This window comes from Lonchura striata, chromosome 20 (genome assembly GCF_046129695.1).
Source record: "Lonchura striata isolate bLonStr1 chromosome 20, bLonStr1.mat, whole genome shotgun sequence".
In the NCBI taxonomy this organism is placed as follows: domain Eukaryota; kingdom Metazoa; phylum Chordata; class Aves; order Passeriformes; family Estrildidae; genus Lonchura; species Lonchura striata.
The window spans coordinates 1953392-1969876 of record NC_134622.1 but is presented as its reverse complement, the minus strand read 5'-3'; the positions used below and the strand labels follow the sequence as shown (position 1 = coordinate 1969876).

Below are 16485 nucleotides of genomic sequence, written 5' to 3'. Positions count from 1 at the left end.
TTCCCTGGGGGGTGGCACAGGTGCCCAGAGCAGCTGTGGCTGCCCCTGGATCCCTGGCAGTGCCCAAGGCCAGGCTGGACAGGGCTGGGAGCAGCCTGGGACAGTGGGAGGTGTCCCTGCCATGGCAGGGGCTTGAAACTGGTGATCTCTAAAGTCCCTTGAAATCCAAGCCATTCTGGGATTCTGTGATTTAAGAAAAATCAATGCATTTTGCATTTGGTGATTTAAAACCCCCATTAACAACAAGCCAAAGCAAACTAAAAAACCGACACCAGCACCTTCTCCACTCAAAAAAAAAAAAAAAAGAAAAGAATGTATAAACCACAAGCAGCTGTCCCAGAGGGGGCTCACAGTGAGTGTGCCCCATCCCAGCAGAAGTCAGTCAAGGCTGTGCTGGTGCTCAGGGTTTGAAGTCAGGAGCTGATCTGCAGCACATCCCTGGTTGCCCTGTGCTCAGCATTGCTCCACTCTGCCTTTTCAAGAGCTCTTGAATCTCTTTGTGCTTCTCAGCTTGTGCAGCTGTGGGAGAAAACACAGATTTCCAGGGTCCCTTGGTGTGATCAGTGTCCCTGGGATGGGGTTGCAGCTTTGGGATCCCAGTCCCTGGGATGGGGTTGCAGCTTTGGGATCCCAGTCCCTGGGATGGGGTTGCAGCTTTGGGAGCTGTTGGCTCAGGGTGCCAACAAGCAGTTGGGATAAATCTCTCTGCCAGCATCAGCCTCTGTGCTTGGTGGTTGGTGGATCTGCACTAATCCAGTTGGAAGTGAACCCAAACCATCCTTTCCACCCTTGAATTCCCTTACCTGGCAATCATCTTTACCAAGCTTGCATTTACACTTCACTGCAGTTTTCCCCATTTTCATTTTTCTTTTCCCTCAGCTTTGCCTGGTGTTTGAAACAAAGCAAACCTCAGCAGTGAGTAATGAGTGACATTTGCTGTTAAAGGCACAGGATGGATCTGCTGCCTGCCCAGGAATTGTGCAGCTGTGCCAGGGATGTGTGAGGGGGGGATAAATCTGGGAGCTCCCTCCCCACAAGAGCTGCTATCAAGGAGGGGTTACAATGAATGCATTCCTCAGCTCCTCCAGGTGCTTACGGGGCTGTTTCACTTCTCCAGCTGTCAATAACCATTCCTCACAGCCCGTGATGGGGATGGAAACCACTCACCCAAACTCTGGCTGCAGGAATATCCCTGCAATTCCCAAGGACTGGAGGCTCCTGAATCTTTCCCAGCCATCGCAGGGATCTGGCACAGGGCACCAGGGGCTGTGCAAACCCCACTGCTGATGGCATCACCCACCACAGGCTTCCAGCAGTGCCTGGAATGTGGAGCTGAGGAGGTTTTGGTGTTTGGGAGCTGCTGCTGAGGGACTGCAGGGAATTGGGACCAGTGGGTGAATTGTGCTTGTACTGGAGGTTTGAATGTCACTGTGCAAAATCAGCCTGAATCACCCCAAAATCACCCCAAAGTCACCCTGTGGTGGCAGAGGGGCTCTGGGGCTGCTGCCCCAGCTCAGCCTGACCTCGCCATGGCCTCAGCCTTCCCCTGCTCTGCTGTTCCTGCTGTTTCCTAGGAGCTGACAGGGACTTGTGCTCTGCTCTGCTTGACAAGGGAATTACTTCTCAGCTCAGCTTTGTGGCAGGTCCCTTTGTGTGTTCGTCCCCAGATGCACAGCTCGGGCTTGCAGCATCTTTGTTCCAGGCAGTGATTTGCTCAGGGAGATTTCTCTCCTGATTTTTGCTGTTTGGCTTGAGTGTACAGAGATGAAAAATGGTGTTTCAGCTGTAAACAGAGCAGGTTTGTTCTGCAGAGATGCTCACCTGAGCCCATCTTCACCTTGTAAAGTCAGTTTATTGTAGTTTCTTTCATTTGGTGTCACTTGGGGCAAATGTAGCAGTGTTTTGGTAGAAGATAGGTCAGAAATCACTGCCCAAGTCCCAATTTGGGTAGCAAGATCAAGCTCAGGGTGTTAATCCTGATCCTTCAGCCCCAGCCCAGTGCTTTAACCAGGGCATGGTTGTTGTTGTGCCTGAGACAAAGAGAACTTTGATTACCTGTGAATTTTGCTCATCGTGATTTTTTATGCTCAGTGGAAAGGAAGAACACGACTCAAAGTCAGCTGCTTGGCTGCCCTTGAGAAAAAAAAAAATATATTCATGTTAAAAACAGCAAAGTAAATAACACATCCCTGTTAAGTGCCTGATAGTTATACATATTACATCCCAGAGTAATTATCCTTTAATTAGCACTCTGGCAGCAGTGGAAGGAGATGGAGTTACCGTGCAGTTCTTGCTGAAGAGTCCTGTTCCTGATGAGGAATTCCTGCATTCCTGCAAGGGCCCTTCAGGGAGTGTGAGCAGCAGCAGGAGCCAAACCCCCCAGGGCAGCAGAGACCCAAACCCTGCAGGGTTCCCTTTGCTGTGGCCACAAGGAATGAGGAGTTCCTCCCTGCAAGGCAGTGGGACTGGATTTAGGATTAGATTTGGGATTAGTGCAGTCCTGGCCACCCAAACTCTGGTCACCATCCGAGGGGTTTCTAAGGAGAAATGTTTGGCTCCTTTTTTCTTTGCCTTTTCCTGCACTTTATTGTGTTATCAGTCAGGCTGTAAAGTACCAGGTGTTAAAGAAATCCATGTTATTCCTCTTTGAATATCTTTCTATTCAATACCAATATGTTATTTCCTTTTTATTCCACCAGATCTTTAGGGTTTGGGGTGGAGGGGTTGAAATGGTCTGCAAGGTTCCATCCTCTGAAATAAAAGGCCACAAAATCTTCCCCCTTCACAGGGGTGAAATCTCTGCATCCATGTGCTGTCACTGGGGGCTTTGAACTGGTGCAAACGCAAATCCTTAAATCTGGGATTTATAATCAGACTTTATTGTCCTCTTGAGGAGTTGAGGACTGGTTTGAAGGTGATGTAAGTGTTAAATCCCAGGATCTGGTGAAGTGTTGGAACTCAAAATGCCCCTCAGATATTTTTAGAGGTTCCAAGCCCTAGTCAGAAGCATTTGAAACCCTAGCAAGCAGCTGAAAACAGCTGTAATTTTGAGTTTAAGCCATAAAATGATTTACCAATTTTACAGGTAAAACAAAAAGTCACAAAAATTTAAATATTATAGTAGAAATAATTACAAAGTAAAAAAAAAAAAACAATTTTAGTATTATACAAGAGAGTTTTAACACCTATACAGGGGAGTTCTTACTTTATACATGAGGGTCAAAAATTTTAAAATAGAAGATTATAAGCCAATCCTATTCCTCCTCTTTCTTCTTTTTTACCTCCATATTCTTAATAATGTTAGCACTTATAAATTAATTTAAAATAAAAAAGCACCATTTAATATAAGTAATAAATATTTAAAGCATTATAAACATATATCATGTAATATACCATATAAAAAATAACAACAACAAAAGCAAAAGAAAAAAAAAAACCAAACAAAAAAAGTGTCAAAAATATATGTGCCTCTACCTAAACTACTAACCAAACCACAATAACCAAAATACACAATCTTTTAAATAGCTTACAATAAACTACCTTAAAACTAAACAACAAAAAAATGACTAAATTTTCTTTAAAGGCACAAATTAGAAAAAAAACTTTACCACCACACAGAGCCCCTAAGCCTAGCTGGGGTTCCAACAGTGAGGCCCCTCCTGCTCTGCTCCAGCTGCCAATGAGATGGGTTTCAGTGCCTGCCAATTAGCACAAATGAGCTTTTAAACTACTTTAAAGTCTGAAGCCACTGGCTGGCTTTGCCCTGGGGGATTGTGCATCCCTGGAATAAATAAATCCCTGACTTGCACAGGCAAACAGTGCCAGGTTAGTGGAGACTCCCGTGGGACCCCAGGGAGCCCTGGGGAGCTGCTGGAGGCTGGGCTGAGGTGACTGATGGTCCCTGGTTGGGGTTAATTTGGGCTGTGCTCTCCTTCCCTGCCCCATTCTGGAGCAGGGATCCACAGGTGAGGACTCCTGGGTTTCCTCACCTCCAGGCTCAGGTTGAAATTTCAAACGTCTTGCTTTTGTCAGTCCTTTATCTCCTGGTGGTGGCCATGCTGTAACTGATGGGACAGCAGCAAACTTCCCATCCCTGCTGGAGCCCAGGCTGGGCTCAGCTCCTGGCTGCTTCCAGGGTGTGCTGGGAACGTGGAACAGAGATTTCCAGAGCTGTTTGAGGGTCACACCTTTAGGGGAGCAGCACAGAGGGAAAATAAAACCAGGTTCACCAGACCCTGAACCTTCCTGACTCCTCATCTCTGCTGGTCTGGGTTCCCTTTGTGTCCCATGTCCCTCTGGGCCATGCCTTGATTTGCAGTGGCTTTCCAGGCCTGGAAAGTGTTTTTCTTGCATCTTTTATGCATTTTCCAGTGGCTTCCAGTATGAGCCAAGTGCACAAATGAAAAGTCTTGCTCTGCTTTGTCTCAGCCCCAAGCCTGAGACTGAGTGTCCTAATCAATCACAGAGAATGATCACAATTATTCCTCAGTTCTGCCTGGATAAATGAGGCCTGTTGAGGGCATGCAGATGTGCTCTCAAAAGCACCCAGTCCCTTTTGAAGGTGATTATCAAATGAGCTGTGGCCAAGGTGCCTTCTTTGGGATTTGTACTCTGGGATGCAGAGTGTAGCCCCCAAATGCTGCCCCTGCTGTGACAGAGCACAGGAGCACCAGGGCCATTGGAGAGGTCACCTGCAGTTATTTCCAGCGATGGGGAACAGCCCCAGACACCTTCTGCACGTTCTCATGGCCCTGAGCAAGGCTCATCCCAGCTCAGGGCTCCTGGCCTGGAAGGGTTTTCCAGGTTGGTGCCTTTTGTGAGGTCTCAGCAGGGTGGGTGTGGGAGCTGGATGGGCTCCTGCTGTGGGAATGGGATCAGCCCTGATCCTTGGGCTGAGGTTTTACATCAGGTGACAAAACACAGCTGGGGACACTTGCTCCCTGAACACGAGCATTTTGGCAGCCTGGAGCAGCACATCCATCCGGGGGCTCATGTACAAAGTGCCTGGGCCATGAAGGAGGTGTCCAAGCATCCAGGGATCTTCAGTGCTGGGACATCCTTGGGCTTTGAGAAGACACCAGGAAGGAAAAGGCTTTTAGGCAGTGGCCAAGGCAGCAGTTTCATCCTGGAGGGGAAGTTTTGGCATGGAGCTTGGGCAAGGAAATCAAAATCAGCAGTGGTTCCCAGGCTGCGTCTGGGCACAGGGTGGGCACCAGCTTTTGATGCTGCTCTAGCAGCAAGGCTGGGAAACAGCAAAGCCTTGCTCAAAATGTTGTTAAGCACAGTGCTTTTCTCACCAGAGACTGAGGGGTCTGGCACCCATGGCAATATCAGCAGTCAATTCAGCAGCTCCAATGGGGAAAGCACTAAACTGATTTGTAAATGGTTTTTCTCAAGAGCATCCAGGTGTTAAACTCACCTGACAGAGGAGGAAACAGAGCTACAAAGGAGTTAAATGCTTTGACTGAACTTCTAGAGCAGGCAGAGAACAGTGACAAAGTCAAATGTGTGTTCAGCAAGGTCACAGGGAGGGGTAGATGCCTGTGTAAGAGGTATTTTTAAAAATCCAGTTTTCACAGCCTCCTTGCCATTAAAGTTTAAGTGGTATTAATCTCCAGTAAATTCAGCAAATCCATTCAATCCAGCATCTCTTTTTATGTGGTATCTCTTATTTTTAATTTGTTTCACAGGTTCTGTGGTACTTAGCAACAGCAGGGAAATAAACCCATTGGAAACAGACAATTAACCAAGGGCACTGGGGCAGGGAAATCGGAATTGTTCAAGGAACAGCTCTTGGAGATGCTGCCCTGGGGATGAGATTAAGGAAGGGATGCTGCTGGGGACTGAAATGCCATTCCTTCATGGACATTTGGTTACATCCCTGGGAAAGACATCCAGCTTTCTCCATCCCCCTGGCAGTGAAGGGGAGCTGGGAGCTCTGCACCCAGGTGTCCCACAGGCATGTGGGATTCCCCTTTGTGGGTGACACCAGATTTTGGGCTTTTGCCATCGGGCTCCTGCCTGGGCAGTGCTTCCTCTGGCTGCCCTGGCCTCGGGCACTCCTCAGCCCTTCCTGCAGAAATCCAGGGCTGAGGTCCCTGACAAAGCAAACCCGCTCCAAGGATGCAGCTGCATCCTGCCTGGGGTGTTTGGGGTGGGGAGGAGCTGGGATGGGGTAAGGAAGGGGTGAGAAACAGGCACCATGTGCTTGGGGTTGTGGCTGATGTGAGAAACGACTGCTCACTTTTAAAATTTTAAGGGTTTATTAAAGCTTAGCAAAAAATACAACAAAAAGACTGAATAAGGAAAAATTACAGCTCTGGGAGCCCCTGTGACTACCAGCCACGTGCTGGTCTTCAAAATGGATGCTCCACCTTTTATACCTCTAGTCCCTCCCAAAGTCCTGTCAGTGACTCCTTCCGTGCTGCCCAGGGGTGCAGATCCCTGTCTCACACCTTGATTTGGGGTCAGGTGTTGCCACAGTAACGAGCCAACCCTCCCAAAGGCCCCGAGTACCAGGGCCATCCATGATAACCATGCAAGGGGGAGGACACATTGCAGCATCATAACCACACATCCACAGAACTTCCCTTAACATAAATATAATGTTTACCCCTTAATTGTGAGAGCCACCATCTCATTGCCCATCCATAGCACTGAGGAGCCCGTGGGGAGAAGGCTGAGAGGGCCAGGGCCAGGCAGGAGGTTCTGCCCCATGCTCAGCCCTCTCCTGGGTGTCTGAGGACAGGGAGTGGGATGGAGCTGAGGGACACAGGGCAGGGCCAGCTCTGTCTGGGTCTCTGCTTTGCTCTGCCTGAGCCCATTTCCCTGTGCAGGGATTCCTCTTGTCTCGCTGCAGTCCCATTTCAGGGAAGGGGCTCCAGGCTCTGCCTGCCCCTCCAGGGACACCAGGGGACAGGCCAGCCTCCACAGGGCACTTCCCAAGGGAGTGGGTGGCCCAGAAGCCGAATGTCACTGGAACCAGACCTGCTGCTTTCCTGTGACTTTTTCATTCCTCCAGTTCCTCTGCTCCTCCATCTCTCGGATGGTGCAGGGGTTTCCTCCGTGGCTTTGTGGAGGGGTGGCTGCAGGAGCCCTGAGAACAGGATGTCACCTGGGGGTGCTGGCAGCTCCAGGGTGGCCTGGGGACGCTCAGCAAGGATGCTGCCCCTTGAGCCATCCTGTGAGCTCACACTGGCCCAGGGTAGTGCTGCACTGGGCTGGAGGCTCTGTCCTGGCATCCCTGACTGCCACTGGAGCAGAGGGTTTGGATGGGTTCTGTCCCACAGGGGTCTGTCCTAGGACAGGCTCTGGCAGTCCCTGTTTGATGTTCAGAAGGGTCAATCCTTGTATTAAATTTCCACACAAACATTCCCTTGTCTAAACCTGTGTTACTCATCCCAGGCTTGAATATTTTTTTTTTATTTATTCTCTGAGCACCGAGGGGACAGCACTGAATTGTTTCTTTTGCAGACAGGTCCTTAATCTTGCCTCTGGCCAAAAGAAAATGCAGTGTTTTATCACAGGGTGTCACATGAAAATAAAGGTGGTGTTCTTCCCTTCCCTGCTGTCATCAGGGAAATCATTGATAGGCCACTAATTAAAGCCACAGGCCTTCATTTGATAATTTACCTGACATTTTCTGCATACTGGGAGGTGGTTAAATTTCAGCCCTGGAGCTCAGAGGCTCACAGAGTTTCCTGCTGAGATGCTGGATCCCACCAGTGAGCCCCAGCTGGGTGGTGGAGGTACAGAGGCAGCAGGGCTGGGAAATCCCAGAGTGGAAAATGGGATTGTTCCCATCAGCTCCAGCTGGAGCCCTGCACACTTGTGGTGTCCCCAGCACGGGGAGGACGTGGAGCTGTGGAGGCAAGGCCAGGGGAGGATATTTGGGATTGTTCAGCCTGGGGAAGAGGAGGTGGTTGGAGGGGACACAGGTAAGGCAGAGAGGGATCCTGCACCAGGAGCTGGAGGGACAGGACAAGGGGAGTGGGGTCAAACTGGCAGAGCAGATGGGATACTGGGAAGGAATCCTTCCCTGTGAGGGGGGAGAGGCCTGGCACAGGTTCTTCCATGGATTCCCCATCCCTGGCAGTGCCCGAGACCAGGCTGGACAGGGTTTGGAGCAACCTGGGATGGTGGAAGGTGTCCCTGGTGGGTAGAAGTGGATGAGTTTTAACCCATTCCATGATTCCATCCATGAATGTAAGAAGTGTGGATTCAATGTATTGAAATAGGAATGGCAAGGTTGGGAGAGGGACAAAGAATTTCCTTCTGGGCAGGTACAGGGCTGCCCCAAATTTTCCAAGTGCAAGGCAGGGTCCTTGTGGTGTGGAAGGTGAGCAACTCCATGATCCAAGTTTCTTAGAACCAGCAGCAGCTTGGCAGGAATTGGACACCCTGGAAGTGCTTCCAGTCTGTTCTGAGCCTCTTGCAGTTGATGGTAAATGCGCTAATTATTTTTTTAATATCTTTTTTCTACATATTTCATAACCTGCTCTTTAGTGTAAAATTGGAAGTTAAATCCAATTGTGGGGGGAAATTAATTTCCTTGAATTGAAGGGGCAATCTCCTTGAGACTTTTTAATCATTAGATGATAACTGTGAGCTAAAGAAAGGCAGACCATTAAAGTAACTTAATAGAGCAGGATAAATGTTTTTCCCTGTATCTCCTTCATCTTTATTTAGAGATCCATGAGGAGGATATTTCATAAAAGCTGCTCTTCTTGACCTTTCTTCACTTGTTCTACAGAAGAACCAACCAAAAGAATGGCAAGGAAGTAACACTGTGGAGTTTTGGATACAAACCCAATAATTCTGCTCAGCATCTCTGCTCTTCCCTTCTGCCAAATTCTGCTTTTCCTTTCTCATTAAAGGGAGAATAGCTATCGGACAAATAAAAATGCATTCAGCTGAGCTGGGTGATTTTTAAAAACAAACTGTGTAAATGCATTTAATTAAGGGGCAGAGGAACAAGAGGCTTTATCAGCTCTTTGTCTGCAGGCCATTATTTCGTTGGGGATGAGCAATCCATTATTGTCAGCGGCCACCTTTTTGAGGGATTTACTCCCAAATCAAATGGTGTTTTTATTTAAATTGTTGAGTGCTGCTTGATTTCTCATTTATTAAATGTGGAGGCATTGTTACAGAGGAGAATGGAACACTTTGTTTGGATTGCTGGAGGGAGCAGGACTGGTGCCTTGGGAGCTGCCCGGGGTCCTGGGCTGGAACTGGTGCAGCACAGTGGGGAAGGGGAAAACTTGAAGGTGAAGTTGCTAAATCCCAGTTAAGCTGTTTCCAAGAGAACTTTGTGAAGGATTAATGGTTCTGTGCTTTATTTATAAAGTGAAGTCATGTTGTGAAGTCTCAGGAAAAAATTCCTCCCTGGGAGGATGGGCAGCCCTGGCACAGGTGCCCAGAGCAGCTGTGGCTGCCCCTGGATCCCTGGCAGTGCCCAAGGCCAGGCTGGACAGGGCTGGGAGCAGCCTGGGACAGTGGGAGGTGTCCCTGCCATGGCAGGGGTGGCACTGGATGGGATTTAAGGTCCTTCCAACCCAACCCATTCCATTATTTATAAATAACAATGAAAGAAGCTCTCAGGGTACAGCTCCTGTTTGTGGCTCCTGAGCTGCTTCCAGCCCAGAAAACCTCATTTACCTGATTGAGAGTTCCCACTGATCCACATTACTGGGTCCAAAATGCAGTTTCCTTTGTCTGAAACTTTCTCCTGGATTCTTTTTTTTGGCTTTTACCTCTCCTCTGAGTGCCTCTAACAGTTTTTGACAGGAGAAGTCAGAGGTTTCCACACCTATTCCCAGTGGAGGAGATGAACTGGGTTGTTCATACTCTGGATAAAACCAGAGCAATTTTCACTTCTCTTAAATTCCAGGAGGTAATCTAAGATAATGGAACTATTAGATTTGGCATCTGTAAGGTGGTTATCATTTCAGAAGGAATTGTTTCTGTTAATGGCAGTTAACTTACTACAAATAAAGCAAGAGAATTGAAATCTTAAGTACCAGAGTGGCAGCAAACCATGAAACATTATCCTGCTCTGTGGAAGGAAGGCTGAGCCAGCTGTCAGGGAAGAAATCTATTGGAAAAACCCTCTGATGGATTCCAAATGGAACTAATTTAATGTGGCAGCAGCATCCAGCTCTTCTACTTTCTATTAGAAATATTAAAATGTCTATAAATAATAATATTAAAGCGGGCAGAAGCTTTCATCCAAGGAACTCATGGTTTTTATCAGGATGAGTTTGGTGGCTGTTGGTGGAGCTGAGCTGTGAAATCCTTGAAATTCCTGAGCTGCCCTGGGGATGCCAGGAGCTCCTGTGGCAGATTTGGGCACCCTGTGAGGTGTGGATGGGGCCTGGCTTTGCTGTCTGTGAACCAGGTCTGGGGGAATTCAGGAATTTGGCTCTGCAGGCCAAACCTGCTCAGTCCAGCCTTGCATGTGCTCCCTGGCATGGACAGGGCTGGAACAGGCTCTGAGCCAGGATTTGGGGGCTGCTGTTCTCACACAGGACCCTGTCACTCCATTCCTGCCTGGAGAGCAGCTTCCCTCTGGAGAACAGGAATTCCATTCCTGGGGCCTGTGGGATGCCCATGGGCTCACAGAGGTGATGATGTGTTGGAATTGTGCTATTGATGATCCCTGGATTGTAGAAAGTCTCTGTCTTTCAGCCCCGCTGCCAAAGCAGAAGCCATAACTCGTCTGTTCTGGTTTCCAGGTTGTTTATTCTGTTGATCTCTCACATGTTCTGCTGCCCTGCCCAGCTCTGTCCTGCAGGGCAGCGTGTGGGGCTCTGCCCTCAGTGGGATGTTACAAACATTCAATACCAGAAACTCCCTGGGCTGGATTGACAAGAACGTGCCAATATCTGTCACCTACGTTGGACAGTGTGTCCCCAGCCTTAACCAACAGAAAAATGCCAACACCACAGTGAGACATGGAGGGCATGAAGAAGGAGAAAAAGGACAAGGCACACCCAATTTCCTTCATCTTCTCCCCTTTGAACCCCTAATCTAGAATCCTAAAATTTTACTTTTGCACCCGTGCCACACTTAATTATTACTTATATCAAACACTCAGAGCTTGTAATTCACCCTGTAAGATTGAAAAATCTTTTCCATGGACAGAAATCACAGACAGTGTCTCTGGGGGCTCTGTCCAGGGGGGTTCCTGACCCCTGCCAGGGTCCCAGGGCAGCCAGAGGGAAGCCCTGGACTACCACAATGATGGGCATCCCACCCCCTGTTCAGAGCTTGGAGCTCAGGGTGGGCAGGGGAGTTCTGTGATGCCTCAGGTTTGAGCTTTTATAATTCCAAATTCTGTGCTGTTTTATTGTGTGGGTCTGGGCTTCACATTAGGGGATGCTGAGCTCTCTGCACAGAGCAGGGAGACAAAACAATTCCTTCTCCAGCTGGGGACCAAGGACAAATGATCCAAATCTCAGCCCCAAGAGCACAAACAACGTGGAATGAAGAGAGAAAAACAAGCAGGATGGGATTTCATGGACTGGAGCTGGAATTGGACAATTAACTCCAATATGCAAATGGAGCAGAACTTATAAATTGAGTGACCGGGCAGGGATTTTGTGACCATTTTGGGTTGTGCTGCCCAAGGTGGATCTGTGGAAGCCTTTAAAATAAATCCCTACTTTATTCTTTAGCTCTGTCTAGTGTCTGTTCTAGGTCAGCCTTCACAAGGCATCACCTGGAGCTCCCAAAAAATCAGACTCTGGCAGGACCTCGCTGTAAAATTCACCCTGCTGGACTGGGTGGGTCCCGGGTTTTTTCTTTACAGCATGGATTCAAACAGCAGCAGGCAAATGGGAGAATGCTTTTTCTGTTTCTGTTCCAGCACAGGGAATATCCCAGGGGCACACTGTGCACACACCATGGCAGCAGCAGCTGAGAGTGTCCCCGAGCAGAACCACGTGGGATTGCTCAGTGCTGGGCTCTGGGCAAAGTGCAGTTGTATGGAGAGGGTCAGAAGGGCTAAGCACTCAAAAATCCCCTGAAATGTGATCTCAGAGCGTGTGAATCAGAGCTGCATCCTCATCTCAGGGCAGCTGGAGCAGCTGGTCCAGGGGTTTGTGAGTAATGAGGGTCATTAGTAAACACAACCATCTATAATGCCCTTAGAATTGCACAGTTATGACAAATTAACTCCTGGCACTGTGTTTTTCCTCTCTGCTTGTGCTATTCCATTGATGTTCTCAGTTTTCTGGGTTGTTTGAGAGCTCTGGGTTGGAGGGCACAAGGTGCAGGATGGATGTGACAGCTTGATCCCTCACCCAGAGCCCTGCTAGATACTGGGAGAACTGGGAAATGACCCCACAGATGCTTCTCCAAACAGTTTTTAAAGGATTTGCTTCTACATATTTGCAGTGAGCTTGTTGCTGGTGGCCATGGCTCCTTTGTGATTCCAACTGGAAACGCTCTTTCCTGGAATACCCTAAAAATACCCATCCTAAAGTCTACTCCATTCCAGACGTGCTGGAAGTAAGAGAAGGGAAAGGCAATTCTTGTGTTTCCATTATTGTATTTCCTTCAATTATGGCAGAGTTGTGTCCTTGTCCACGGACACCCCAAGGTATTTCCAAATATTAATAATAAAGAACATAATAATAACAAAGCAGAGCCTGAGAGCTCCTCCATAATTGTCTTGATTTTAACAGACAGGTGTGTGCTAAGGAAGGCAGGAGCCTCCCTTGAAATGGAAAATGCAAACCCCCTCCCTCTGAATTATTACAATTTTGAAATTAAGGGGCTCTCAGGCAAAGATATGGGAATAGGAATAACAGTTCTTTATTAGGAAAATTAAAAATACAAATGCAATAGTACAAAAAAAATACTCCAAACCACTGCCAGAGTCAGAATAGGCCCTGTCCCCCCGTGTGTCAGGGAGGTGCCACAGTCCCATCCCAGGGTGGCTCAGCCCTCCTGCAGTGCCAGCTGTGCTTCTGCTGGAGCAGGATCGTGCACAAGGGGGGAGTTTTCCTCTGGAGCTCCAGGGCTGGGGGAGATGGGCCTGGGCTCCTCTGGGAATGCAGGGGGAAGAAAGCTGCTCCTCTGGGAATGCAGGGGGAAGGAAGCTGCTCCTCTGGGAATGCAGGGGGCAGAGGCTGCTGTGCTGTTCCCAGGTCAGATTGGATCCAGGTAGGAATGCTTGGCTCCTCCCCTGGGTGGAGCATCTCCCCATGGATGATGGAATTTTCTCAGCTATGCAGGGACACTCAGTGGCCATGAACAGAAAATAATTAATAATTAATAGCCCATGAACAGCAGAGATCTCCTGGAGGGAGGATTGGCTGTGGGAGAGATAAAGAAAACTGCCCCATGAATAACAGAGAACTGCCCCAGCTCTGACAGGTGGCTATAGAATAACAACCCCATTTCTAACCTAAGACAAAGGGAAAGGCCATTTTTGTATTTCCTTCATTTATGGCAGAATTGTGCACTTGCCCACAGACACCCTGAGGTATTTCCAGTAAAGCACAGCCTGAGAGCTCCTCCACAATTTATCTCCAGGAAAACCTTTCTCCAGTCTGCACAGCCTGAAATGAGCCTGCATTTTGGACCATTTATTGCAGTGTTAAAACAATGTCTTCCGAGGCACATTGCCATGAAATCTTTGGGATGAGCAGTGCTGGGAGGCAGCTGAACCCAGCAGCTGAGCAGCAATGAGCCCGTGGGCCAGCAGGGATGGGGCAGTGTCCCTAAATGTCATCCCTGTGCTTCTGTCCCCTGCAGGACCCCGGCCATGATCGGCTGCTCCTTCGTGGTCAACAGGAAGTTCTTTGGGGAGATCGGGCTGCTGGACCCGGGCATGGACGTGTACGGAGGGGAGAACATCGAGCTGGGCATCAAGGTGGGTGCCACTGGGCAGCAAAATGTCACCTCTGGTGTTCTCAGGAGCCCAGAGCTGTCACTGAGTTGAACAGTTCCTGAGGTCCTTCAGGGGAGCTGGGAGGTGCTGGCATTCACAGCATTTTAATTCCACCGTACGGAAGAAAAATGATGCAGTTTTGGGGATGAGTTTAATTTTTTTCCCTCGGATTCCAATCTGTGTGACCTGATGCAAAAAGCTGCTGGAATGAAATGGCATTTCCAGCTTGAAGCTGTCTGCATTGTCACAGTGTCGCTGGAAGTTACAGGGATCTTTAATAGCAGGGAAAACACAGTTGGGTGAACAGGGTTTGGGGCTCCTGTGAGTGTCTCACGAAGACACAAAGCCTGCAAATATTTCCCAGGCATTGAGCATCTGCAAACAAAATGTGTTCACAAGCACAAAACCTGCTCTGAACAGTAAAACTCTACAAGGCAGGATTTCAGAGCTGCCTCAGTGCCTCCCCCTGACAACATCCCTTGATTGCTGTGTACAATATTAGATCTGGCTTAGTGATTCAAGTGTTTACACACACTGAAGTGATTCATAAGTGATGAATTCCATTTTCAGAGTAACCTGGGATGGCAGAGTCTGTGGAAATTCTTCCAGGCATGGTTTGGAGTACACTTGTGCATTAATAAGCTGATAGGGGGAGGCTGGAGACTTCTAACTGGAAAATTGCATTGATTGTGCTGTTGTAAAAATGAAAAATCATTGTTCAGCTCAGAGATTTACCAAAGGGCATATTTGCTTTGCTGGCAAGGCACAGGAAACTTAGGAAATCTGTTGTTGTTGGCTATGGGGAGCAATAATCTCACTTAAACAAGGGAGGGGAAATTAAAGAATTAAAGGCCTTCAATGGGCCACAGAGCTCCTCTCCTTGTGAAGTAATTACTGCTCATCCTGCAGTGGGGTGCAGAAATCCCTCTCCAAATCCAGCTTCTCTCGTGCCTCTCCTGGGTTGTTTGGATTTGGGATTTTTGGTCTCATTGTGGAGCTGCTCTTAGCACAATAATTTCAGCTAATTTGTCTGGTTTGCGGTGATTTCATTGAAGATTGGCTTCTTAACTGGTAAATCAGATGGATGGCTCAGAGAAGGTGGTGAGCATTTGTCTTCTTCTTGTTCACGTGCTGGATTTTTTTTAGAAAGGCCAATAAACATCCTTGTGGGGAAGAAAAAAACCAACAAAACAAAACAACCTTCTCTTCCCCAAGTGACTTTCCCAAGCTTGGGTTTCCAAGCCATACATTTTCACACTCGTGCTGTGTTTTCTGGTCAAGGTTTTTAAATTACTGGTGATTTTGAGAGCCAAAATACTTAGAAATTTGCCTCGTGAGGCTGCACAGAAAGTAGAATGTTAAAGATTCTTGAGCTCCAAAAATTTGTTTGTGGGTGTTTTGCTGTTTTGCCTCATAAGTGGCTGGAGTCCCAAAAGTAACTTGGGGGTTCCTTGATTGTTTCAGTGATTTCTGGATGAAAATAAATCCAGAAAGTGTTTGTTTTTTATGATGGTGCAAATTCCATCATTGTTCTGAGAATCCTGGAGCACTTTTAAATGCTTTATGGATGTGATTGTCCCTCTCTGCTCTGCACTGGAACAGCCTCACCTCAAATCCTGGCAGCAGTTTTGGCACCAAAATATCTGAAAAATCCAAAGCTAGAACTGCCCAAAGGACAAAAATTAATAATAAATCCATTGAGGCTACAAGAAGGACAAGGAAAATGTGCAGTGTTTCAGGCAAAAGCACAGGCTAACCTGTCATGGGGAGTTAAATTGAGGAATCTGAATAACAAATGGAAATAAAGAGTGAAGAAGATTGGGCTGGACTAACCTGGAAGGGCCAAAGCCATGTACAAGGGTTTGGTTTTATTAATGTGCTGCAGGCTGGGGGAGTCCCATCCCTGAGGGGTTTAGCAGTGGGGATGTGGCACTTGGGGACATGGTGCTGGTGGCACTGGTGGCCTTGGCAGATCTGGGGGCATGGTTGAACTCAAAGATCTCAGAGAAACTTCCCAACCTAAAGAATTTCATGGTTCTGCAGGTGCTGTAAAATGAGCTGTACTGTGCCTGTTGTGGGGAAATATCTGCGCCTTACGTTTCTTTCAGCTGCTGAGTTCAGAGAGAAAAAATGAATTAAGTCCTGCAGGAGCCTCTTAAAACCCCCTAAAAGCCCCAAACCCAGCTCTGTCACCATTCTCAGGGTGGCCCTGGGCTCCTGGGTGTCACTCTGGCATTCCACATCTGCAATTCCCTCATCCTGGGGAGCTCTGGCTGCTGTGTCCCCTCCTCCTGGCCCAGCTCAGCTCTCTCTGCACAAGCTTTGGGCCAACTCTTTAACCCTTTCCTCTTCTGGAGGAGTTTCTGCTCTGATTTCATCAACCTGGTGCCCAATTCTCGTGGTTTGAAAGTGCTGCTGCAGGTCCCTGGCGGCTCCAAGTGGGAATTTTGGCACAGAGACTTCGTTCCCCATCCCTGCTCCTCCTGCTGGAAAGTTTTCATTTCTTTTGGGGCTGTTTGTGGGTTTCAGTGAGTGTGACTGAGTGGGGAGGCTGCCTGTGCTCTTGTGCTCTGCAGACAGGCTTAATG

General features: G+C 48.2%; 1 protein-coding gene across 1 annotated transcript in view; it reads left to right on the top strand.

The window, feature by feature from the left end:
- The window catches only part of GALNT17 (polypeptide N-acetylgalactosaminyltransferase 17), a 214197-nt gene that overhangs the window by 123459 nt on the left and 74253 nt on the right, over positions 1 to 16485 (top strand). The window contains exon 6 of the mRNA XM_077787478.1: positions 13762 to 13879. Within this exon, the coding sequence (XP_077643604.1) occupies positions 13762 to 13879 (118 nt within the window). The remainder of the gene's footprint in view (positions 1 to 13761; positions 13880 to 16485) is intronic.